The sequence below is a fragment of the Papilio machaon genome, chromosome 5 (assembly GCF_912999745.1).
Source record: "Papilio machaon chromosome 5, ilPapMach1.1, whole genome shotgun sequence".
In the NCBI taxonomy this organism is placed as follows: domain Eukaryota; kingdom Metazoa; phylum Arthropoda; class Insecta; order Lepidoptera; family Papilionidae; genus Papilio; species Papilio machaon.
In genome coordinates this window covers 5,404,638-5,431,926 of record NC_059990.1, presented here as the reverse complement: position 1 = coordinate 5,431,926, position 27,289 = coordinate 5,404,638, and the positions used below count along the sequence as shown (strand labels likewise).

The 27,289-nt window shown below is 32.3% G+C and overlaps 1 protein-coding gene across 4 annotated transcripts; it reads left to right on the top strand.

Moving 5' to 3' along the window:
- On the top strand, positions 1-26,917 carry LOC106708843 (vascular endothelial growth factor receptor 1). Of its 4 annotated transcripts, none has more exons than XM_014500419.2 (23): positions 1-545; positions 11,822-12,175; positions 12,262-12,374; positions 13,224-13,353; positions 14,060-14,208; positions 14,300-14,456; positions 15,268-15,385; positions 17,990-18,168; positions 18,505-18,653; positions 18,827-19,109; positions 19,371-19,514; positions 19,787-19,911; positions 19,998-20,178; positions 20,364-20,618; positions 20,877-21,101; positions 22,760-22,916; positions 23,057-23,148; positions 23,438-23,589; positions 24,152-24,274; positions 24,534-24,703; positions 25,001-25,145; positions 25,511-25,688; positions 26,424-26,917. In XM_014500419.2, the coding sequence occupies exons 1-23, from the start codon at positions 440-442 to the stop codon at positions 26,819-26,821; spliced, it is 4,083 nt and encodes a 1,360-aa protein (XP_014355905.2). In that variant the 5' UTR covers positions 1-439; the 3' UTR covers positions 26,822-26,917. The 4 variants fall into 4 exon arrangements, with proteins under 4 accessions (XP_014355905.2, XP_014355904.2, XP_014355906.2 ...); XM_014500418.2 differs by lacking the exon at positions 13,224-13,353 and adding an exon at positions 12,780-12,924; XM_014500420.2 differs by lacking the exons at positions 12,262-12,374; positions 13,224-13,353 and having other exon boundaries at positions 26,424-26,916.
- The last annotated feature ends 372 nt before the right edge of the window (positions 26,918-27,289 follow it).

Sequence of the window (27,289 nt, the reverse complement as noted above, 5' to 3'; positions counted from 1 at the left end):
CCGACGAAGTGCGCGCCGCGGAACACTCGCGTCACCATTCTAGAGTATCACGTGTCGCGCAAATACTCTTAACTTTCGTACTAACTCATAAAGTACCCCTTTCGTTGTCAATTGGATTATTAACAAGAGTGATCAGTTTGCAGCATGTGATTTAAAATAGTATTTAATTGTTTGTCGCTTTATTTGTTTTAAAAATAACGCATTTATCGCATATGGTTTTATGCGAAATGAGTCAGTGTTCAAAAGATTTAAATTGTTTACAACAACAGCCGAGATTGTGGAATGTCTGTTATTGAGGATCGTGAAATCGGATAGAAAAGTTTTAAAATAGAATGCGACATTGAAGTTGTTTGTTATGGAATAGGAGCTTTATAGCGTCATATTGTGTTTGAAAACATCTATTTATGTTATGTAAATAGAGCATACAGTTGTAACCAACATGATTAGCAGCTGGAGTCGGCGACTATTATCAGTGGTGAGCGGATTCGTTGTAATATGCGCGACCGCAACTGCGTATACCACTGCCGCTACAGAAACTCAAACAGGTTTGACTGATTTAATCTATTACGCTATTATTCAAATGATTTCTTTTAATACAAACGTTACCTACTCAGCTAAAATTAACAATCTACCTAAAATTTCTTTAAATTTGTATCTAGCAACACTATTCAAATAACACGATCAGTAAAAACTTGCACCGTGTTCTTGTATCAGTTAAAATTTCAAAGCCATTTCCAAAATAGTTAATAAACCTTTTATGAAAAATTGGCGTGATTATATTCATTATATTATTTACACATTATGTCTGTCGTATGTCCAGAAAAAAGCAAATTTTATGCAAACTTTGTTTCGCATAATTAATGTAAAAAGAAGCAATGAACTATTAACAGACAGATTGATACGCAAGTTTGAGACTAAATTACTTTACGATGTAAAACTTATTATTTAAGTTGTATATATGTAGAATTTCCTTAAATTTTTCCTTTCAATTACTTGGGTAATGCCCGTGATTATGCTTGTTGAATGCGGAAAAAAATATTGGGGTGGCTTTGAAATTATACTGATTTAAGTAGAAAGCCAAAATAAACATAAGAATGAAGTAACTAAAAAGCTTACCTTCATATCTCTCTTTTTGCGGATGAACTGACCATTTCAAACAATTGAATATCCCAACTAATTTGTTAATGCTTGCATTTGGATTTGCTATGAGAAAATTGGTAGTAACTTGTTGGAAATTTAGGTAATGACTATGTAGCTTGGGTTTAAAGTTCAGGGCTTTGTTCGTGCTATACTGAACATTGTGTTAACAGTTTGCGCGCACTTTAATAATAGAAAATTGTAAATTAATATTGAAATGACTAATCAAAGTGTATTGTTATTAATTGAAACCATTCACCCTGTTGATCTGTCTCGTTGTTCTTGGAAAACATTGTCCATTAATAGTTTTGAATATGAGTTTCCTCAGTACCATGAGTATTATATATGTAGGTACCTACTTATTACATTTCAGACTGAAAAATTATAAATGTATAAAATCATTCTTGTTTCCCCTCTAAGATTTTTGTAGAATAAATAATATTTTAGGTCTTCTTTTTTAATGTGACGTCGTCTGTCTATCTGCAGAATCACAGTCGTAATAAGTGAATCCTTTATCTGATTAATTGTTTCAAGCCAACAGAATTAAGATCATAATAACAACAACATAATTCATGGTATCTATTTTGGAGAAGAAAATTTATTGATAATCGGCAATTCGTATAATTTTCTGTGTACTCATATTCCGCACTAAATAATAAGACCCACTTGTTTACATTACAGAAAATTCATCCGGTTACCTTTAATATACGCAATTGTTTATTTTTCTTTTCCTCTTCAATTTGGAAGCCGTCCAAAAATACATTAATAATTCATTCATAATAAATGTATGGCTTTCATAGAAAAGTGTTGATTATAGTACGTTCAAACTCACATCTGTTTTAATGCGTAGAGTAGATTTATTATTTACCATTTATTCCGAAATCAATAACTAATACAAATACGTAATATGCAGTCAATTGACTTCATTCTCTATGAAAAAAAAATGATATTACAATGTATTTTATACCAATGTTTTAGCAATGGAAACTCTGATCTACACAAAAATAAACTGCAACAATAAATTCACACTCACAATACAGAAGAAGTACTAAAATTTATATAGGAATAGTCATAACAGTAGATAAAGTATCTTGTATTAGCGATTAAATGCTTAACGCGTCGAACAATTCCTTGAAACACCTGTCAAGGTAAATAGAAAGTTAATTTTGAAAGATTGCTGAAACATTTTAATTATTCAATAGTAAAAAGAACGGACTTAGAAGGAATATAAAAGACTATTCAAAGAGATCTTTTAAGAAATAACTGACCAGATTATAGCGGGAATAATTTGCAAATGATTTTTTTTACCAGTTAAAAGCGTAAGCTCTGCTAAAAGTTTCAGTTGCAAAAAAAAGCTTTACTTGTGATATTTTCTACCGTTATTCTAACGTCTTTCCAACTCCAGGACTTAGCAACAATAACGAAATGTGATTAGTTAAACTGCTCGACAGTAGATATTTTTGCATCATATATCATTACTAATTTGATAACAATAGCACGGGACTCTCGTTTTGTGCGATCATGAACTAAAATCTTATATCGTTATGTTTTAACAGTGAACTGTTTTAAATTGTATATAAGCATGTGTACATTTTTATTTGAGAAAACTATGGTTTTAATATTAGAAATAGGAAAGATTTGATTACTTAGGCTCCAAAACTACTAAAACGATAAGAAAAATTCTTTCAATTTTGGGAAACTACACTGTTTCCGGTGCTATAGACTATGTTTATTACTACATTTCTTTAAAATTCCGGGCGGATTAAGTCGCTGGCAACAGCTAGTGTACTTATATATCTGGGAATTGTATTTGAAAAGTGAGTTTGTAAGAACGATGAACTTATAAAACCTACAGATTTCATTGTGTAAAATTTATATGAGAGATATATTTATCTTATAGGTACATATAGGTACGTCAGTTACGGTCCGTCTGGTGTAAAAGTGAATGGCGTTCCGATTCAATGAAGGTGAATCAGTGTGGACGAAATTTCCGAGTCCAATGCAATCGTTTGCCGGCAGCTTCCGAGTTGGCGCCTCGGTAGTTGACTCACCGATCGTCTCGGATGAACTAACAATACTTTAGCAAGAACAGTTGTGACTCACTTTACATTACAGAATATGTTTGTTTTAGAAGAAAAACTAGTCTAATTGTGTATCAAAAGTACATTTGAATGAGTTAATATCTTATCAGTTATATTTTAAAATCACGTGTCACGTAATAGACTAATAAAAAATGAACAATTAGATTTTTATAACGTTTTGATTCGATTTTTAGTTTATCTTGTATTTGTTTCATACTACCACGTGCCTATTAAAGTTAGACATGCTTATGTGGCTTGCTGGAGAGACGTTGTTTTTGTGTTTAGTTTTGACAGAATATAGGTATAACTAAATAAGTTTGTCGCACTATATTTCGCAACTTTTCTAAATACGACATTTTATCGATTACAAAATAGTAATTGCCAGTTGCCGCCCGATGTCAACGTACATATTTAGTTGGAGGTCACGCAACGCTTGTAGTTTTAATGATGATATAAATTTTAGAATAGTTATTTTTGCTGTGCGACAGTTTTATGCTTGTACGTTGGATTAAGAAGTTTTTTACGTAAACGTATACTAAGTGACATAACATAAATAATTCTGCCACGTAACTTTCATATCAAGTCTACACATATCAAATAAGTTTGTGTTCAGTTGGAGAATTTGAGATATTTTATGGTTGCGATAAAGTCTCATATATAAAGGTTTAAATATCTCTTGTACAAATTTAGGAATAAAAAAATATTATTTGTATTTTTTAACATTATAAAGTTGGCCAATCGAATAGGAAATGTATGCAGAGAAAAATTATAATTTGTTCATATTGACTTATTAAAACAAATAATTACAACAAAAATAGTTTTACTGTGAATAATGTCAATAATAATAGTGAGTCTGTGTTAAATTCTTTATATCTACATAAAAATTAATTAACTTAAAAACATTAACACTTGGATAAAAATTTGCAGATTTTAATTTTTTATCACTTAAAAAACATCAAATAACTATAAACTCCTACGTTTTAAAACTACGGTGTATGGGATCTGAATAGTCTTATGAGAATTCCATTGTACATTCTTCTATTTATGTGACGTTTAATTCTTTAATAGAAAAAAAGAGGTGTCAATACGTCGATTGTATAAATAAAAAGCATTAAATGAAATTATAGAATAGAGATGTATAATAGTACTAATTCTCTCTAGTCTTATGTTTTGATCACAATCGAGGTTTTCAAGAAAATACTAGACTAGTTTTTTTCAGAAATAGATACAAAACCTTTAATTCTTGTCCGTAAAACCTGTCAATTCTTTTAACTGCTACACTGTGCGTTTTTTATAGTAAATTAAATCAAACTCAAAGCGGTTTCGAATAACGAACTTTGAAAACATAGTATTGTGTAATGCCCGTCTATCTTTGTCATCGTAACTACGCACTGCTATGCCCGAAATTGTATAGATTTGATAAATGGTACGGCGTTGACAGATGGAGAAGATTACTTGATTTAGCGTCCATCACTTTCATTGAAATGTGATAGAAAAGCGACTTCATAGTTTAATTTTTCTGAAATGGTTTTAATTTTTTATTTAAAACGAACTCTTTTCGAACTTATTTAGCTTTCGGCCTCGACATTATCCGCGCTGACTTAAAAATAATATTAAGTAGCCTATGTATTTTTCCAGACTATGGTTTACGTCTATGGTAAGGTTCACCGAGATCCGTTTAGCTGTTCTAAAGATACATAGTAACAACATACGTAAAAATGCATATTAATTTTCAAATCTTATAAAAGAAAGTCGTGTTAGTTACACTATTCATAACTCAAGATCGGTCGAACTGATTTAGATGAAAATTGATGGGGAGGTAGCTTAGAACTGGGAGACGGACATAGGAACTTTTTTGTCTTGTGTGCATTTTTTTTTATTCCGCGCGGACGGAGTCGCGGGTAAAAGCTAGTTTATAATAACAGTAAGAAGTAAGATTATTCATTTCCTTAAACGTAATTATTTACCTAGTTTCTATTTAAATAACTTATGTACTCGTATCATACGCCCGAAAGGTACATAACGTGTTGAGATTTATGAGAGAATTGTTATGGACAAGTTCTTACTACTACCATTACGGAAAACCACAAAAATGTTGATAAGGAAAGCAAGTTTATTAATAAAATAAAATAAATAATAATAACCGTACAATATTAACGTTTGCATTCCATAAGTGAATTAAATATTATATGGGATCATTTTTTTTTTTCATTTTAATATCCAAACCAGATATAGATCTAGATATATATTTTAAGGTTGCAACTGCCTAACTGACATTAAACTGGTTATTAGTTGGAGTGACATCATCAGGATCATAAACAGATGTGCTTGCGCTGGCATCTGTCTGTACGCTACGCATTTCGAGTGAACCTCATGTGTACGGACTAGTCATGAGGTTCACTTGAAACATAATATAAAAAAACATTCGATCATGACGTAAATTGAGTTTAACCGTGTGGCCAATGCAAATACAGATGTACTTATTTGTACTATAAGGAAATCCTCGATAGTCCTATATGTTTTAGTATTTTATTTGCAGTCTTACATTATCCTTATGATAGTACGAGTAAGACTGACAATTTTTCTTGACACATTTTGTAAATAGAGTAGATTTTTTTACGCATGCAGTTTGAATTGAAGTTTTTTTTGATGCATTGGTAAACGTAAAATGATATTTGTAAGGTCACCGATTTAAGGTTTAAATTTTATAATTTATAAAAATGGCTTCGGTCCGAATATGACAGTTATGGTATTTTAAAGTTTAAAAACGAATGCCTTTAAAACTGCGTTGTGCCTGTTATTACTGCGTAATAAATTGATCCGGTATTAGTTATTTATTAATCGTGCAATCATTTAGAAAAGTCAACTGAGCGATGAATCAGTGGTGGTGACGTCATTAACTTCATCTTTACTTTATCGCACCTACTGCAATTTGATCTATTGGTATTTAGAGCCAACAGTTTACCTGTAATACTTCGAATGTAAATCATCAAGCTTTAGATTTATTTGTAGATTGTACCAATCAAAGGATTCATTTTTAAACTTTTATCATTGCAAAATCGTATCAACCCAATTATTCTTTGTATGACGTGAGGAGTTAGGCGTATTGTAGAATATAAAAATGTATTTTTTTACGCCACCTGGACTTAGTTGTAACTAATTAACGTGAAATAATGTTTGAAAATGTTTTTCCTGGAGTAAATCGATGAATAAAAATTAGTGAAGTTAAACGAGACAGAAATAGGTTTTCTTCTATCTTGTTTATCGTTTTATAAATATTTGTTAGAACATCTGCTTTGAAGCATTTCTGGTATCTCGAGTTTGTATTGTAGAAACTGCTTTGCTTCGAACACACACGAGAAGTACGTAACATTGTATTCTTACCCTAAAGATTATAAATGATTTGTTTGTTTTATATTAACCACAGAGACAAAAATGTGGCAATTTATTTTATTCGTTATACATGTTTGTTGTTACTTTCAATATAAAGATAACACGAGACATTGAAACGCCGATTAATGTTTTACAACCATCTTGTAGCTCCTAATCATTTAACGACGCTTGTTTGACATTGACATTGACATTGACAGAACGAACTCGCATTTAGTTTCAATTGAATTACATTTACTTTTGGCTATTTTTTACAAATCAATTATGTAGTTTTTGTCGTAATTAACTAATGTAATGAAAAAACGTGTGTTTGCGTCAGTCAGTTAATTTGCGTTACAATGTTTAAAATCTTAGAACTAAACAGCGTTTGTAAACATACATATTATATATGTAGATGTTATCCTCTGATTAAACAATTAGAGTTGTACTGTAATCACGTTTTGCGATGTATTATTTGCAAGTAAAACAGAACATTAATTAAAAAGTAACATTTAGTGCCTGTCTATATTTTACTTATGTCTGTGATATAACTATGTCAATCATAAATGTTTATAAATATAGGATGCTCATTATTATTATCAAGACTTATTAAACATTTTATCCTTTTAAGATCGTAAAATTGAATGCTTACTTGAATTAGATTATTTTCCCTTGAAGCATCCGATCAGAACTCAGCGTCATAATGTTGTCATATAAATTTATACTACCGTCTCGTCTATCTAAAGTCTAGATTCCAAATCTAAATTTACCGTTTAGTTCTAAGACCGTATGGCAACGAAGTATATGTCATGTATAGAATACTTAAGCCCGCTAGGTTATCATCTTGTCATTGATAGGTTCGTCTGACCAAATGACCTACTGGGCTCCTTTTGCGCAGCGCTTTCTACTCTGTATTGTCGACCGTCATCGAACTAGTTGTGAGTGAAACCAATGATGTAATAAAAACTATTCTAACTTAATTAATATCTTAATTAAAATTTTGCTTACCCACACTTACATAGAAATAGTGGCAGTTGATTCAAAGTAGGAATAGTCTTATCGCAGTCATGGGTTCGAACCCGCCATTTGACTTTGGACGTGAAACATGTTTAAAAGTGGCTGGCATTGTTAAAAAATACTACGGCTGGGATAATGTACGTTAAAATAGTTACAAACTTTATGAATATGCATAGAAAGTTATCGGTATTGTTCAGCTAAATACAGCACCAGTATAATTTATCGAATAAATATTTACGGCCATTCGCTTTATATCTGAGTTTAAAATTCTATTGCTTAGAAACAAGGCTTACGACTATGAATGTGAGCATGGAACATAAATTCTGTTATTGAATTAACAGCGTCATTAAACTTCTACTCAACAATACCTATACCAATCGTTCACGTAATTTTAGCTTTAACAATATGGAGAACAATGTTCACAGATTGCTTAGTTTAAAATTCACAATGCTTTTAAAATAATTTGGAAATGCATGTTTTTAGGATAACATTTTGGAAGAAAATTAATAATAGGTTTCCATGTAGTTTTACTGTTTATTTTATTACCATGTTTATAGGGAAGTATGAGCGTTACGTCATTGTTAATATGCCATAGAATTGCCTCGGAGCTGTTATGATATTACTCCATTAGAGTTAATGACAATAAGTGTTCTGTTAATATATCCAGCATTTATTATTACTACTTAATTTGGCCACCATAATGTTATTTAACGACTTCTTTCTTTATGTCCTTTATTACTTATTAGAAAAGATTATTCTGATTGTAACTTGTTTAGTTGATTTAAAATTGTTACAGTTGTAATTACAGTTCGTATATGTAGAATTATTGTCAAGACTGACTGATTTAAAGGTCTTACACATAACACCTTAAATATTACCAGTTCAATTGGCCACAGATGAATGAGTGATTTTTTTACGGATTTTCGATTTTGGGTAATATTTAATACTATAAATGAGCTCATTACAAGACAGATAGCGAAGTTTATATTTGAAGATTTAGTTAGTTAACAGATCTGCCAGTCCATTTGATAATGGTAAAACAGTGGGTAGTAAAGCAGGTTGAACAAAAGCTTTTGTTTTGTCCTATCTGGTAGCGGTTGACGGATGCTGCTATCGGTCCCAGTGGGGCTTCTGTGAACTCAGATAAACTTCGTTCAGAAAATAATGTACTATAGTTATTCCACACTGTTTGGTGGAAAATCCGGGTCAGATAAGAATAAAATTGTAAAACAAACGTCAGGATTTTAAAGTAAATAATAAAGTAAATAAGTAGCTCATATCCCCTGTGGTAAAAGCAGAAATTACTGATCTCCATTTGTTGTAGTACGTGAATTCAGTTTAGATGCTAACTTAGATTAAACAATAAAAAATGATTCCCGTTGGACCAATCGCCCTATCGATCAATCGGCACAATGGGTTTTTTCCCATTAGGCCGATAGAGAATAGATTAGGAATGGGAACGGGAAACGGGAATTAATAAATTACTGTTGAACTTATAGTTCAAAAACAGCTAATGTCCAAAGTATAAGTTGTGATTCAAAAAATAACCTCCACGCTATCGAAAACAAATTGGTTAGCGATTAAGAATGCATTTGTTTTTGTTGCATATATTCAGTTTACAATCATAAAACCATTTATCGATTTGTTTTTTAAGCGTAACCGTTCTTGGTAAATATATATATATACTATTTTTCAATTTTTATTTTCAGTGTACAGCTTTTTTTTAACAGTTTATAGATAAAAAAATTACGAGAACTTGCAAAAAAGTCAGCGTTATAGTAACGGTAGTTAGTATCGCTAATAAGGTATCTTTTAATAATGCAAGTATGGTGTTCCATTTTAATTCAGAAAAGTGTATCATGAAGGATAAAAATGCAACGGATTACTTTATTTAAAATATTTTTTTTCCTGTTAAAAAAAAAACAGATACTGTAAAATACGCTCTTGATACAATGTTCCAGATGGCCGATACGGACTGGCAAAACTGACGAATATTATCTTAATTGCCTACATTAATGTATGGCATACTAAAAACGTAATAGACCAGGCTCCAAAAGTTGAGTATGCAAAATATAGGATCCGTAGTTATCCTGTAACCGAATTTGAATGTTGAAATCGTAAAATTGTATAAAAACGAAAAGAACATATTTTTTTGGCTAGTAAATCCTCTTTGTTCTAGTTTTAAAACTTCATCGTGAGCGATTAGTGGACGTCACGTCTACAAGGGAAGCGTCTCATTCTATATAATTTTATCAACCGGATGGGTATTCTGATACTTTAACAGGGACATCCTGTACAGCCAACACGAACCGCTCTCATTTATAGTCTGCTTTTGAATAAAGAATTTATCAATGTTATCAAGTAATTTTAAATTAATTATTTTAGAAATTACACGGCTAATTAGTTTTATAATGGAAATATATATTAAAAGTAGGAAAAAAAAATAATTCTAATTAATATTAGTTCATTTTCATTAATAGTAATGCGAAAATTTGGATTGGAAGGTGCAGCGATGTTTCTTATCATGTTACTCCAGAACGGCTGTATGAATTCGTCTGAAATCTCGGCTTATAAATTTAGTTTTTTTTAATCCTACGCAGACTCAGTCGCGAGCAACAGCTAGTTTAATACTAAATATCGTTTTAGATGCATTCATTCATACTACATTACTTATCGTAATTGTATTATCTTTTAACTTGATGGTGGTGTTTAACTTTGTTCCCTTATCGTTTCGCCACCTTTCTAGGAAAAAATATTCAATTAGCTACTGTTGGGGAATTGACATTGTTATTATCTTTCTAACATTATAAATGCGAAAGTTTAGATGGGTGGATGGATGTTTCTTTGAAGGTATCTCCGGAACGCCTAAACGGATGTTGATAAAATTTTGCACAGATGTAGAACATAGTGTGGAATAACACATATGCTACTTGTTAAGTTTTATTTATGTCACGCGGACGGAGTCGCGGGCGACAGGTAGTTGTATATAAATAGAAATTTAAATAATCTTCATAACTTCTAATTTACTAGTTTACTAGCTGTCGCCCGCCACTCCTTCCGCGCGGAATTAAAAAAAAAACTTAATTACCTAAACCTATGTAAAACCTATCTGTTCTTCCAGATTATGCTCAACATCTATACCAAAATTCATTGAGATCCGTTGTGTCGTTCCGTATATACCTTCTAACAAACATCCATCCATCCATCCATCCATCCATCCATCTAAACATTCGCATTTATAATATTAGTAAAACATTTTGTATATAATGTAAAGCATGTGCATACTGTTTCGGCTGGCTTGAACCAATTAATCAGAATTTTTTCGATGTTATGTTCGATTAGTATCAGATTCGTTATTATGTAAGAATGTAATAATCACTGCATCTTATTTTCACTGTCGTCATCTTATTTTAACCTATTATGTTCGTTAGTATTCTAAAGATCCTGGCAGCCTTATTCAGTCCGAGCTCTTAATGTTGGTCAGAATGGCGATCGCAAGTAACAAATACGAGTACATATACATATGTAGTGTTAGTGTCCCTTAAACGATAGACAGACAGATACGTCATCATAGGTTTTCTCTTGATGGATATTAATGTGCTGATAAGTGTAACGACGGGATCCTAATCACTTAATTGGTGACCGTCTCTAGAGTTCGATTCTATCAATCGCTATCAGCGCGTAGGGGTCGCGTTGTCCTCACGGTAGGATTAATTTTCCGAATGTTGGCCACGCCCTGTCACGCCCTAACCGGCCTAATTAATAGAGCCTTCGATAGACTTGCCACGGCTTATGTTACAACTACCATTAACATGATAACCTGATGTTGTCGAAGCCTTTGTCACTTTTCCGCAAAGCCATACTTTCTCCTTTCATAATTATTGATACTTGATACCCAACTCTTGACAAGGACGTAAACATGACAAAAAGCCTCGTGTAAGTCATTTACGTTGATAAATTGGCAATAAGTAATTTTCCATATTGGTATCATGTTGATCATGGATGACTTAATGTAGACACCGAGGTGGTACGCGTGAGCATATGTACATATTTGTTTGCAGTTTCATCTTAATGAATTAACCTATCGATTGAAATTCCTTGACCACTACAAGGAGTTTATTTTTCTGAGGGTAGGGTTATAACTTATGACTACGAAAACCTTTTACATAATAAAACAACGAATAAATAATGAAGCACTGGACAACTCTCATTTTCAGATGCTTACGAAACGGAAGGTCCAATCATCGATCCATCTCTAAAAGAAATAGTTTTAGAAAAAGGTCAAAATTTTACAATAAAATGCAAAGGATTCTCCGAATTGGACTTTAAACAACAAGACATACCCGAAGAAATTGTTGGATCGCTTTTTAACAAAAGTATAACCACGGTAACAAATTCAGACGATAAATATAAATACAAAACTGAACTCAACCTGTACAACGTCGATCAATTCGCAATTGGTTACTATGCTTGTTTCGATAGCACTCTTAAGGCAGACGATTTATTAAACAATTTAATGGAGGAACCAAAAGATACAGAACACGTCACATACATTTATGTCTACGTTAATGGTGAGATTGAACCGTTCCATAACATTCCAGACCAAAGTAATATGCATGATTGGTTTATGTATTGTAATGAGTTCTATATATTTTAGGCACAAATAGCGTGTTCGCACCTATGAGGGAAGTCGTAAAAACGGGAAACGGGTCAAAGGTCGTAATAGAATGTAGACCTACGACACCGGATATAAAAATAACACTAACGGGGGTATGTATGCAAGATTTAGAAACATAGTATATGTGAATCAAGCCAATTAATTTTTCTATTTATAAGTAGTACAGATCAATAAAAATAAAACCTATAAAACAAATTGCTTCGTAAGTAACCATGTGAAATTTTAGCATTTAGTCAGGCCTATAGACTTCTAGAAAATGCATGATTATTTCACCAAACTCTTTACAGTTATTATCCAAGTGAGGTGGAACTATTTTATTAAAATCTTTTGCGTTTAGTTAATAATCGAATGATGCAGCAAGGTTAATTTTGTCTTGTTTATGGCTTGCAGTTAAAAATCTGACTAATGCTTATTGCAAATGAATAATTTTACACTAAAGCATGGACACCAATGTTTTAATGCTTCGATTGGTTCTTAACAACGTTCTTAATATTCAGGACTTTGCAGACTATGAGCATTACGATCCCAAAATTGGTTTCACGGTCGATAGCGATTATATATTAGATCTCCCAATAGTTCTTGTGACCTGTGACGCTAAGAAAGGAGATCTCGAAGACTCAAAAGACGTATTTGTACATAAACGTAGGTGATTAGAAGATGTGTGACTTTTAATAATAGTGTACCCACCACATGCACGAAACATCGGCCTTTTGAAACTCCTTATTGGATCACTAAATCATATCATGGCCATGCATTTATATGGTTCTGTCGTGAATGTGGTTTGCTACATCTACTTCTTTTTCAATTTGTTATAAAATTTGTTCTTGTATTTTAACAATATACCAAAAATTTTATACAATTGTAAAAGGATGGATGTAAATTGGTACATATCCATTTACTCCTACTAACCACTCATTATTTATCTGGTAATACGGCTGCAGAGTAACAAGACACCAGAATTTATAAAGTATTCTCCAAAGATTGGATATGTAGTCAAAGCGAATAGGGTCGCTTCTTACAAATGCGAGGGACTCCGCGGAACGAAATTGTATCAGAAAACTACACGTATGTGTAAGTAGATAGTACTGCTATCTTGATGTCACGTAACGAGGTAGCGTGGTGTGATGGTTTCATTTAGTTTTGGAATTTTTAATCGAATACATGTTTTTTTGACCGCTTTTAGCTTGTGACTTATTTTCCTTCTTTTCTTCTTCTTTGGTGTGTTGATCTTTGTGTGCACTTTTATGTATTTGTTTACTAACTAACTCACTAACACTCGTAATAATGTGTATCGAATGTTGGGTTACGTGTATACAGATATAAATTTACATATATATTTTAAAACTAAACTAAAATATATCAAGTTAGTTTGTCCAAAAATATCAAATCAAAATTTTTAAATTCCACAATGTAATAATTTTAATTTGAAAGAATCTATTTTTCCTTGGACAAAGTTTCTTTTAGTTTTATTCAACATATATATGTTTAGTTTTGGTGTAATGTTGAAATGGGCGATTAATTTTTTTTAAGACAATTACTTTTCATTGATGATTACTCCATATTGTTTTAGTATTAATATTATTGCACGTAAAATTAATATTATTTTTTTTACATATTCAATTATAAACGTGCAATATTTGTTTGCTTTATTTGTTTTTTATACATTGACATCATATGACAGTTCTAATGTTTAATTAAATGTTTTAATTTTCATTTTAATAGATAAGAAATTATATTTTCTTTTGTCTTTTATTTTAAAAGAAATTATTTCTTATAGTGACAAATATTCCACCGCCCCAACCACGTATAATTGGCGGTTTACAACACTTTCTGAGTGGCGAAACTTTTTCTCTAAATTGTACAGTCGAGTATCAAAGTAACTCGGCTTTGGCGTTAAGTTGGAGGACACCAAATGTCGCATCAAAGGTACAAATGAAATATTTTGTTAAATTTGTACATGAGTATTCAAAATATTAAATAAATTTCAATACAAATGTTGTCCATTTTTTGTTTTTAGATTCAACATAAAACGAATGAAAATGAAACTACAGGTGGAATATTGTATAACAATATAACGATATTCAACGCTAATGTTGAAGACGCGGGAAATTACACCTGCATATCAAAAAATAGCTACGGACAGAACATTGCTACGTTCAGAAAGTTATATTTAGGTAAAACATCTTGGTACACATTTTGATCGACCGATATTTTGTAAGAACATGCGTTCTATATTGTCTGTGAATAACCCGTGCTATAAGACAGCATTATTAACTTGCTTTAAAATTATTAATATGTCCCTTTTATTAATTGTTAAATGATTAGTTCACATAAAACATTAGTTAGTATTGACTTGGCTCCTTAACTAGTATACCTGTATTTAAGGTGCCAAGGACTTCCCTCACATGATATGACATTCAATATTTGTGTAAAACTTTAGATTTAATTAAATTTAGAAGAAAAAATCAAAAATATTTTCTCAGTTGTGTCTGTTTTAGTGAAATTTATGTTTTTATATATCATAAGGGTGGCGAACGAGCCAGCGGACACCTGAATCCGCCTAAATAGCGAAGCGACCGCTGCCAATAGACATCCGCAATTGCAGATGCGTTGCCTACCTTTAATCGACAGAGAAGGGGATGCACAAAAAGAGGATATATCTTCTTACTATGCCGGACGATCAAATCCACTTCCCCTTCCCATCCTTTCTTCATAAGAAAAGGGTGGGAAGGGAACGTGAACTAAAATTAGGCCTCCGGCACCACACTCATCAGACGAAACGCGGAATTGCTCCTACTTCACGCCTGTTTTCTGTGTGGTCGTAGTATATCACCGGTCGACCCGGCCCATTCGTGCACCCAACAAATATTGTTGTTGCGGGATCTACCACTGTAAAATTCTGTTCTTCTAGTTTTAAACCGTGGTTACATTGTCTATTTCTATCTTAATATAAAATGGAATAAAGTGTTATTTCTCAAATTTTAGAAACCGGTTTTATTAAATTTGAACTGGGTGGTAGAAAGATTAACCCCACTGTAACGACTCAAAGGTCTATGGCGTTTTTGTTTTTCTTAGAAGATTATCCAGTAGCTCGTATTACTTGGTAAGTATATATTAATCCCGATCATTGGCCTTTTTGTGGATATTTTTCTACTATCAAGATATATAGTGCTCACAGTTTATCTATGTTTCATTAGAAAGGAACATTTTTTTGTATATCATAAAGTAGCAAACGAGCGGTTACCTGAGTCCGCCTAAACAGCGAAGAGACCGCTGCCCATAGACATCCGCAATTGCAGATGCGTTACCTACCTGTAATCGACAGATCGACTTGCCCTTCCTATCCATCCCTTATAAGAAAAGAGTGGGAAGGGAACGTGGACTAAAATTAGGCCTCCCGCACCTCACTCATCAGACGAAACACGGAATTGCTTCCACCTCACGCCTCGTTCTATGTGGTCGTGGTATTGCACCGACCCGGCCCATTCGTGCACCCAACAAATATTGTTGTTGCGGGATCTACCACTATAAGTGTTTTATAAGTTTCTTTTTAATTATCTATGCAAATATTCTGTAATAATTATACCAAAATATCAAAGACAAAAATACATCAGATGTTGATAAACGTCGCCTTCCATGTTTTTCAATGAAACTCCATCTCACTAGTCACTCTATTTTTATGACATTATTATTGTTTCTACATAAAAAATATTGTTATATTTGTTCACTGTTCAACTGCTATTTCGGCAGTATGTACCTTAAGTCATTTTAAAACTGTATCTGATAATCGTAAAAGATAGCAGTGCCTTTATGTTACTTATATAACACCTCTTTGAAGGAAGGGCACTTTCCATCTGTCTGGAAGGAGGCGAAAGTGGTTCCTGTTTTCAAAAAGGGGGATAAAACTGACATTACTAAGTATAGGCCTGTCTCATTACTATCCATATTTTCTAAACTATTCGAAACAGTTGTTTGCCCTTTTATCAATTGGCATTTAAAATCTTTTTTAATGGATAAGCAACACGGTTTTCTGAAGGGAAAGTCGACTGTATCGAACCTTTGTGAGTTTATTGATAAAATAAGCGTATCTATAGACAACAGAGAGCAAGTAGACGCGATCTATACAGACTTTTCCAGGGCGTTTGATATTGTGGACCCATCCATTTTAATTAAAAAACTAGAGCGATATGGTTTCCACGGTAACTTATTAAATTGGCTAACTTCTTACCTAAACAACAGAAAGTTCAGAGTAGTTATAAATGGATTCCAATCTGATGAAGTTAATATTCATTCCGGCGTACCGCAGGGATCGCATTTAGGACCTATTTTATTTAATATATATATATCAATGACATAGTAGATTGTTTTCAAAATAGTGACGTACTTCTTTACGCGGATGATTTAAAAAAATTCAAAGAAATAAAAACCGCTGCTGACGGAGATTTACTTCAAGAGGATATAAATAGATTAGTAGATTGGTGCAACCTTAACAAAATGACTCTAAATAAAGATAAATGCTATCAAATTTCATTTAACAAAAAAATTCATCCCCTTGAGTTAGATTATAAAATTAACCAAAATATTATACAAAAGACAACTTTAATTCGTGATTTAGGCATTTTAATTGACAGTAAATTAAGCTTTGGTACTCATATTGATCATATTATTAAGAAGGGTCTAAAATTTCTTGGGCTTATCAAGCGAGTAACCAAAGATTTTAAAAACACACAAACCAATATAATCCTTTTCAACGCGTTCATTCTTAGTACTATGGAATACTGTTCTGTAGTCTGGAATCCGCATTATAAGACGTACATAAACAGAATAGAGAGGGTTCAGAAAAAATTCATTAGACACATAACTTTTAAAGATAAACTATTAAATAAACTACCTACGTACAAGGAAAGACTGAGTCACTACAAAATGTTGTCTTTAGAGAACCGTAGAACACTACTAGATATAAAATTATTGCATAGCATTGTCAACAATAAAATACGCTCTTCTAATCTTGTTAGTAAAATCTCTTATATAGTTCCGAAACCATATTCTAGACTAAAAAATTATAAATTGTTCAATACTAGACTATCCAAAAGCAATACCGGAGTATCAGCACCACTTAATCGTATATCACACAATCATAACAAAATTTATAAGCAATCCAACATTGACATATTTAAAGATTCAAGTGTAATTATAAAAAATAAAATTAAAGATTATTTTCTCAATTTAGATCAATCACCTTAAGAGTTTTTTTAGGTTATTTATCTTATTTACTCATTTACTATGTTAAAGTTTTCTGTTTTTCTGTCTGTTTTTGTATTATAATTTTGTTAAAATGTTGTGTTAGCCTTTAAGTGTATTACATGACAAAATGTACTTTGATATAAACATTTTTTATTAGATTGTCATCTTTCATGTAATATGTTGGCTTCCTAAAATAAATAAATAAATAAAAAGAACTTACACTACAAATAATTGACTGAGCGTGCAACTGATACCATTCTTATAATGCTCTGTGGCTCTATCAAGAGGCATAGTCTAGGGTTTTTAAATACAAAAGCAGGCGGCAAACAGTTTATCTGATAAATAAATTATGTTAATAATTATTATGAATAGTTATGTAAACGATTTTAGCCTTTTGTTTTAAAAAATAACAGTGGAATAGAAAGGATGAAGCGATGATTTCATGGTATATCACATTTTGCAGCTACTGTAACGACAAAGAAATACATCCGAATACTGTTAAATACGATATAACAAGACCTATTCTGGGCCAGGTCAGACTGTATATACGAAATTTAACAGTAACGGACACAGCAAACTATACCTGTGTGGCAACCAACGAATACGATTCGAAGAATATTACTGTTGATTTAAGAGTCAAAGGTAAATAAATGTACACATTTTATGACTTTCATTAATATGACCTAGTAGAGCATCAATAGTTACTATAACGCCTATTGATGTGGTGCTTCTTTCAGATAAATTAAATAATATAAAAACTGCATTTGAAAATTTTTTGTATTAGCTACTTGAAAATTGTGTTATAATTTATTTTGAATGGAACTCCAAATACATAGCGATCCTATTAAAAGAATAGTTATGATAATTAAGATGCGTTCAGGTGCACAAAACTGAACACAGGGTATACGAACTTCGAGGTCTATATTTTAATGGCAAATTGATTCTTACTTAATCATTAATTTATTTTAATATCTCCAGCTGCTCCTGTAGTAGACTTTGGGACATACGATGATATCAAGTCCGTAGAGGGCACTATTGCCAACTTAAAATGCAAGGCAACAGGTTATCCCACGCCAAACATTGAGTGGATATTTATCAGTGAATCAGGCGATCAACAAATTTTATCGGTATGTACTTTATTCTATTTCCTTGCGATCTTTTCGTTTATCAAAAGTTTGAAATTGATAAAAGCAATTACCCAACACTTATATTATGCAAGATTATTGTACGTAAAACTTATTAATGCAACATTATGATGACACAAATTTGTTTTTAATAACATGTAAACATATTTTTACAGCCAAGTGATACTGTATCAACGTTGATTTCAACCACTTCATATGTTCAAATACCGGTCCGTGTGTCTGGAAACATCACGTGTAAGGCAAAAAATGCTATAAATTCGGCTGCAAAATCGAGAAAATTTTTAGTACAAGAGCTTGTCGGTGGTTTCGGTATCAAAGACATCGATCGAAATTGGTTCTATGAAAGTCAGAATGTTGTTTTGACTTGTGTCGCATCGATATACGATTTTGCTAATTTAACATGGATAGGTATTGACGATATGGAAATTTTAGATTCCGGTAAGTTTGATATTTGGACACATGATCTTTAATACATGGCCTTCTATTTGTATAGAAAACTGTTTAGATATCTGGGTGACGTTTGGATGATTTACGAAAAAGCTCGTTTTAAGGAAAAAAAAAAAACAAAACATTTGACATACTTGCCGTATATATCGATATAGTCGATTCCAAACAGGCAGAACTTTTATAGATCTCCGAGGTCATTGGAAAAATTAATATTCATAAATCACCGTGGTAACTGTAAACTCTTTTTTCCAGTGGAATTTTCAAACAATTCGTTTTCTTACGTTGCAAAGTTAAAATTAAATAACATAGCGCCGCAAAATGCTGGCAACTACACATGTAATGCGGTGAGAAATGATAATACTGAAGAAAGTCAATCGATATATATTACAGTAGCAGGTATGATTTTCTTACATTCATATTCTTTTTATTATCTATAAAAATGGGTAAATTAAGAAGACAAGAAGAATCACATGTGATAAAAATAGTTGTATATAGAGAGGCACGAAGGAGTAGACCTAAAAAAGTTAGATAACTTATTTAATTGCATCAAAACTGTCATTGTTACATGGGAAGTGAAGACTAAAACGACGATTGATGATGTGAAAGGCGAAACCTATTATATCACCCTTGCGTCTAATGATAAAACTATTTTTATCATATTTTTTTAGCGAAACAACCGCCAATTATTACGGAACCTTTAAAGGAGATGAATGAAGAGGTGTACCCATATCAACCTCTGCAACTGACTTGCCAGGCCGAAGCCGTGCCACCACCACGCATCGAATGGTTTAAGGTTAGAACAAAACAACATTTATTTATCAGTATTATTTATATATACCCGTATATACAGAACAACAGAGTGAATGATTTTTTTTCCAGGATGGAAACCCCTTATCGAACGCAACGAATACTGATATAATCACAGAGATGTTGGACCACAGTAAAATAAATTCAAGTGTTGTAATCAAACAAATGCTCGAAGAGAACAAGGGAAAATATGAGTGCGTTGCTATCAGCAAAGACGAAACTACCAGAGAATATTTTAATATTGCTATTAAAGGTTTTTAGTTAGCATTTTTATTTTAACCGTAAATTTCCATTGCTGAATTGTCAATTACATATATCTCAGTTTTACAAAAAGAAGGGATGGATCACATAAGAATCAAAATTCGGCAGTGAAACCACCACGGCAATACTAATGCATGTGATGCTTCGTTTAGTCAACGTTTTTATATTATGTTCTAGAAAAATCTACCAACAAAGCGGCTTACTTGAGCGTAATTGGAGGAATAGTTTTCGTGTTGTTACTCTTGATCGTTTATCTCGTTTGGAAGATACGCAAAGAGAAACAATTCAGGAAGGAACTGGCGGCGGCTGGACTGTTGTACTTCAAAGAAGGAGTAACAAAGTCCTTAAACCCTGATATAGGCATCGACGAGCAAGCTGAGCTTCTTCCCTATGACGACAGATTCGAATTCCCAGCTGAGAAACTCCTTTTAGGTATAAGAATTTCTTTTAAACACTAACATTACATTTTTAGATTAAATTCAGAATTTGATCAATACAACCTTTACTTTACTTTTGTAGAAATTAGAGTTTTAGTTTAGTTTGTCATTTCATAACTAAACTGTTGAAAAAGACCTTGTAATGTACTTGTTACGTTTCTGTCCTCATTTATACCATTTACTAACCTTGTCCTCTTATCACATTTTTTAAATGGTGTATACTTTTTAAGTAAAGATTAACTTTAATTATCAGGTAAGCAGCTAGGTGCGGGCGCTTTCGGCGTCGTGTACAAGGCAGAGGCGCGTGGGATAATAAATGCTGAAGAGACCACAGAAGTAGCGGTGAAAATGGTTAAGAAGACCGCAGACAATATGTACATTAAGGCTCTAGCAACTGAGCTGAAGATAATGGTACATCTAGGAAAACATGTCAATATTGTTAACCTCCTCGGAGCGTGTACCAAGAATGTAGGAAAACGTGAGTGGTTTTCTAATTCATATTATAATTGAGTTCTGTTTAGTACCCATTTTCGTCTCATCGGCGTGTCAATATGCAACTTTAGTATGGTTGCTATCTAATAAGGACTGCTAGGTTTTTGTCTCTGTAATATAATCGTAAATTTTTTAATTAATTATAAATTCTTAAACTTCTTCACCGCAGACACGATGCGTTCGACAAAAATAATTATTGATAATAATTATTTATCAGTTCGCTAATTCAATGAAATTATTATTTACACCTCATCGCTTTATGTATTTTCCTCGAAACGATGCCGTATACGTTTAAATTAGTAGTCATAAGTCTGAGTGCTTTCTTTAATTTGCATGTGTCATGGACATTGTTTACCATGGGTTATGGCACATAATTAATAATACATGGTGCTCACAATTAAATTAAAATTGGATTAATCTATAATAAATTTGAGAACTGTCTCGTCTACTTACTAGTAGGTACATTTCGAGTAATTTCTGGTAGAGTATAAAACATACAAAGAACTGATTAAACATTGCGACTACATTTATCTGTGTGTGTTCACTTTACGTATAAAGCAATTGAGTCAATGAATAAAGGTCACGTTCAAAGTCGATTGAGATTTGTTCTAGAAACAATTTTTGCGGAAATACAAAAAATGTATAGATAGAGACGAAGTTGAATAGAATCGCATAAATAATTTTAATTGTTAATTAGTTCCGATGCAATAATAAATTATGGATTATTTTGTCTTTTAAGTTATTCTTATTACGTCTATGATCTTTACCTATTAAAAATACATTTTCAAAATTTTCAAAGCAATTGTAGTAGATCTTTCATAAACATCTGATAAACCAATAAGAGATTCGAGAGAACGAGAAATGCTGGTCAGAGAATAGAAATATTTATTCCTATAGTCAAGTATTCTTTCATTTGAAAACAAAATTCAGCACATTAGCTAATTGACGTACATTTATACTACATTCTCATGAAAATGTTATCATCATAATCAACCTGGGTTCGTCCACTGCTAAACGTAGGCCTCCCCCATCGATTGCCACAAAAATAAAATGGTATGCTACCAAATAAATATAAGTATATAGTTATAATAGTGTAGTTTAATCTAATCCAATTTTGAATTTTCAAGAATCGCAGTAGATTAAATAATTAATTTATTCAGTCAAATCACTTAAAAACGATATGCTAACATGCGATGTTAGAACAAAATGCGCAGTGGTTGCTGTAATTACATATTTGATATTATATATTTTGAATAGAACTGGTTATAATTTACTTATCGTTGTAAAACACATTATCAAAGTACGGTATTAAATTCATATAATTCAGACCTTTACTGCTGAAAACCTCCAATCAAAAATCTGGATAGAGAGATTGGCTGTTGTGTGATATACACAACGATAAATTAAGTACACACGTTTATTACCCGACAGGCTAAAAATGAGGTCAAAGTTTTTTTGCACGTAGGTGTAGGTGTGTCCTCGTTTGACCTGTATCCCAAACAATTAACAATAGAGACGACTACTATTACATTAATTATAAATAAATAAAATAACCTTAACCGACTTAAAAAGATAAGGTGGTATTTTAATACGTCAGATTTTTTACTTTTACTTGTTAGAAAATATTATTTTATCTACTTGTAGGTGAGTTAATAGTGATAGTGGAATACTGCAAATTCGGCAACATTCACAACTACCTGCAGAAACATCGCGAGGTCTTCATAGACCAGCTAACTGACAACAAGGATAAGAATCTCGGCAAAGTCAACAAAGGTTTCTCTTGCAGCAGCGGAAGTAGTGCGTAAGTGAAAAAATTTATGATCTAAAAATTCTCTAACTATCCAAATACTCTGAATGGAGCTGGCATATTCTTTGTCTATCCATATACTCTGAGTGAAGTTGGCGCATTCACAGTCAATAATCTAATAAAATAATTTCCAGGTTCCATTCAGACTACTTCAGCTCCAATCATACGCAAGAAACCGATAATACATTCCTAAACACTGGAAATACCAACAGATCTGGGAGAAAAGGTACGTCTTTTTAAAAGGTTTGTACAAGACGAAAAATCTAATGAAATTATTTTGGTTTGCTATATTTGCCAACTAGAGACCTCTTTTTTTTCAATGAGTAAATAGCACTTCAACATTTCAAAATTAAACGAAAGTAGAAACAAAGTGAAGAAATGAAATAATGACATGAAAGTAAATTTCCTTTTTATATTTTCCGGCTGAGATATTTGCTTATCGAATTTAGTCCTAACATTAAAGTAACATAAAATTTAACTTCTATGTGTATAATGTTTGATATACCATTTTGCAGTATCAGAGACGGGGTACGTGCAGCCGGAGTGGAGGTCTAACTACGAGAGTGATTACAGCGATGGCCGCGCTCCTCGGCCGCTGTTCTCGCGTGACCTGCTCGCCTGGGCCTTCCAGATCGCGCGAGGTATGGAGTACCTCGCTAGTAGAAAGGTAAGGTTCCCTTACATTCACTAAACATTCATTTTCCGCATTCCTTCATATGGAAACATACAATATGATAACACAATTGTGATCTAGGTCAGAGCCATAATGCGACATTGTTGGTATGGAACATTATATTTATATCTATATATATAAAATTCTCGTGTCACAGTTTTCGTCCCCGTACTCCTCCGAAACGGCTTGACCGATTCTCATGAAATTTTGTGAGCATATTCAGTAGGTCTGAGAATCGGCCAACATCTATTTTTCATTTTTTTTTTAACTGCGCGCGGACGGTGTCGCGGGCGACAGCTAGTAAATTATAAAATTATGCTATCAGTACCTCACGCGACTCATTAGAATGGAACTATTAACCACAAACTCTCACTAATGGCGGAAAAGCAAGCCACAACTCAAACAAAAATTACATTATATTTAATTAATATTTTACTTTGAATGATGGTCATGGTAATGCGCAGGGTTATGGTCACTTATGACAAATAATGAGGATAAACAAGTCAGTATTTGTATGGATGATGATATTTTAATTGATTATTTGAACAACTATCAGGTACTGCACGGTGATCTGGCTGCTCGCAATGTACTCCTGGCTGATGATAACATCGTCAAGATATGTGACTTCGGTCTGGCGCGTAGCATCTACAAAAATGACGAATACCAGAAGAAAGAAAACGTAAGCCATACTTTACATATTTAAGGAACCGTGACATGAAAACAGCTGAAAAACAATAAATACTAAATAATAACAATATATTAATCACGACATTGTACAGTATAAAAGGCTTTCTTTGACCCTGTTAGGTGAGCTCCGATATGTCTGAAGATTATCGATATAAGAAGTTATATTATATTATATTAGAAGTTTTACGAAACTTCTCAAAAATTCAAACTATTGTGTTCGTGTTATATTTATTTCTAGTATATATTTTCAGAGTCCGTTGCCAGTGAAGTGGCTGGCCATCGAGTGTATGACGGACCGCATATTCTCAACGCAGTCCGACGTTTGGTCTTTCGGCGTGGTGTTGTGGGAGCTGTTCTCACTTGCAAAGACGCCTTATCCTAACATCAGCCCTCCAAGTCTGCTGCAGTGGCTCTCTGAAGGGTATGTTCTCTTATTTACTATGTAAAAAGGCAAAAAAAAAAACGAATAATGACGTACTAACAGTTATATTTTTATGGGAAAATAAATACATTTTTTATCAAGTGTGCACATTGAAACTTTCTGTAGTTAAAAAAAATACTTGAAATACATAATATGACAAAAATGTGAGATAAGAAAATTATTGTAATAAAAAATTGCCGCATTATATGAATCGCTTAACAAGGACTTAACGAAATAATAATTGTATTCGTGTCATTAAACTCATCTACTAAATGTATAATATTGTTTGGTTTCCAGACATCGTTTAGAGAAGCCTATGTATGCAGACGATCGTCTGTATGAAGTGATGTTACGATGCTGGGCTCAGAAACCCACCGCGCGGCCCTCCTTTACACAACTACAAGAGATACTTGGTGAATTCCTCGAAGACAATGTTCGAAATGTGAGTAAAAGCGATTTTTTTTATTTTACTTTATTACCAATACAATTTAACAATAAATATATTACAAATAATTAACGCTATATAAACCACACGGGTTTAACACTAGCGCTAAAATGACCGTCTTGCGTACAGAAGTAATGTTTTAGCTTATTTGTAACCATTTAGATAATTGGTGTCGAAAATACATATTTTAGAACAAATAAATTACTTATGCAGTTAAAATTTTCTAAACTTTAAGGGTTCAATCATTATCTCCGACATTGTTAAAAAATAAATGCATTTGAAAAATGTGCCAAATAGTTTGCGTGGTACCAATCCGAAACCAACAAGCCGCGGCAATTCTTTAATAATAACTTTGGTTTCAGCATTATGTGGATCTAAATTCTGCATACATCGACATGAACGTGAAAACGGAGGGACAGGAAGATTATTTGGCAATGGTTTGTGCTCCGGACTACAACAACCTGGTGACTCCGAGTCCGCACCAGTACGTTAATGACAGCAGAAGTTTCTTCCCGCCTACACCCACCCAATTACAGCACGGTAAATATTTTATATATTTTTTTTAGTTATTCTTTTGGTGTAATTTTTGAATGAAACATTAGAAGCATTTTTTCTGTATTTCGTTATAATTTTACTAATAATAACTTTAGTTGAAGACTTATTTTCTTATATTTATATTATCTTGCACAAAACTCAAAATAGAACAGAGATTTGTTTGTATATTAGTTGAATCTCATGTCGCCAAGTTGATTAGTAAAATAAAATATCTATTTATCATTTCTCATAATTAAAGTGACGATAATTCAATGTTTTTATTTCAATTGAATTATTTTCTTTTTGTCAGCCGGAATCAAGGTTACGTCATTTTGATTTCAAGAACAGGTCCATTTTATTGGTACGGTAACAAAATATCTAAGGCATGTAGTTAGAAATGTAACTAACGAGATATAGATCTTCTTAATTACATAAAGTTTATGTTATTTATGAATGGTGTTTTTGTAATGAGGCCTTTTTGATGTTGTGTTGCTTTCTCAGTGTTTCTCAAAGGTGCCGATTTATAATAATTGTTGTGTTAATTGTAGATTAATTTAGTTATTTGTTCACAAGCACACATATAAATGTTGATCATGATTTCATTACTTTCTATTCTTCTAAAATATTTTTCTAAATAAATGCTATGATTATTAAATGTATTCTTCATCTTTTTTATTTTTTCTTTCCTAAATTTATTTAATTTAAATTTTAGAAGTTATTAATATTATTTCTCATTTACAGATGATGAAGGTTACTTACAAATGAGTCCAGCGACACAACAAACAATATTCAGTCCGCGTGCTACGGGTACTAAATTCGATTTCGACGCAAGAAAACTGAACCCACGTACTGAAGCGACAACGCACGGTTCCGAACTCACACCAATGTTGACTCTCAACAACTTGCCAGCCAGAAGTGGTTCAGAGTCCGATCATGATGGTAACTCATCTCCGTACCTTAACATGTGTCCGCGTATTGAAGAAGAGTCTGACGATGTATTCGAAACGAAACAAAACCTTAAGAACATACAAAACAGCGCAGTCAGCAACCCGACATATATAACATTCGATGTTGACCTTGAAAAGAAACCGAAGAATTCAAATAATTATATAAATGTACCTAATGGTCTAGTCAAATAAACTCCGTATTTATTTATCAGTAGATTTTTGGTATACTTTCTAATCTTTTATGATCTCTACCCTTTTCTATACTTTCTTGCTATAATCTCACTCTTAATTTGTCGTAAACTTTAATAATTCTGATAATAACTACTGATATCTAACAATAATATTTTAAATTTTTTTTTACAAGTTACATTTTATTTAAGGTTTGTTTTTGAGAGATTAATTTATTACAGAGATGTGATATTTTGTTGTAAGACAGAACAGAAAAGAATTTCGCTATGTATTAGTTTTTATTTGCTATTTTAGAATTAAATGACCCACCCCTATATTAATTTTATATATGTTATATTATTAAGATTTAAGTAATTTTGAGGAATATGGAAAATAAACATCAATACCAAATGAGTACGAAATATTTTTTACTAAATTGATTTATGTCGATGAAATGATTATTTTTACATTTAAAAATGTAAATCAATATTT

Bases quoted from the DNA above. Each gene is read 5' to 3' on its own strand.
- LOC106708843 (XM_014500418.2), top strand. From the start codon at position 440: ATGATTAGCAGCTGGAGTCGGCGACTATTATCAGTGGTGAGCGGATTC. The intron at 14,209-14,299 runs GTACAAATGAAA...TTTTGTTTTTAG, and splicing joins CACCAAATGTCGCATCAAAG to ATTCAACATAAAACGAATGA. The intron at 22,917-23,056 runs GTAAGTGAAAAA...AATAATTTCCAG, and splicing joins TGCAGCAGCGGAAGTAGTGC to GTTCCATTCAGACTACTTCA.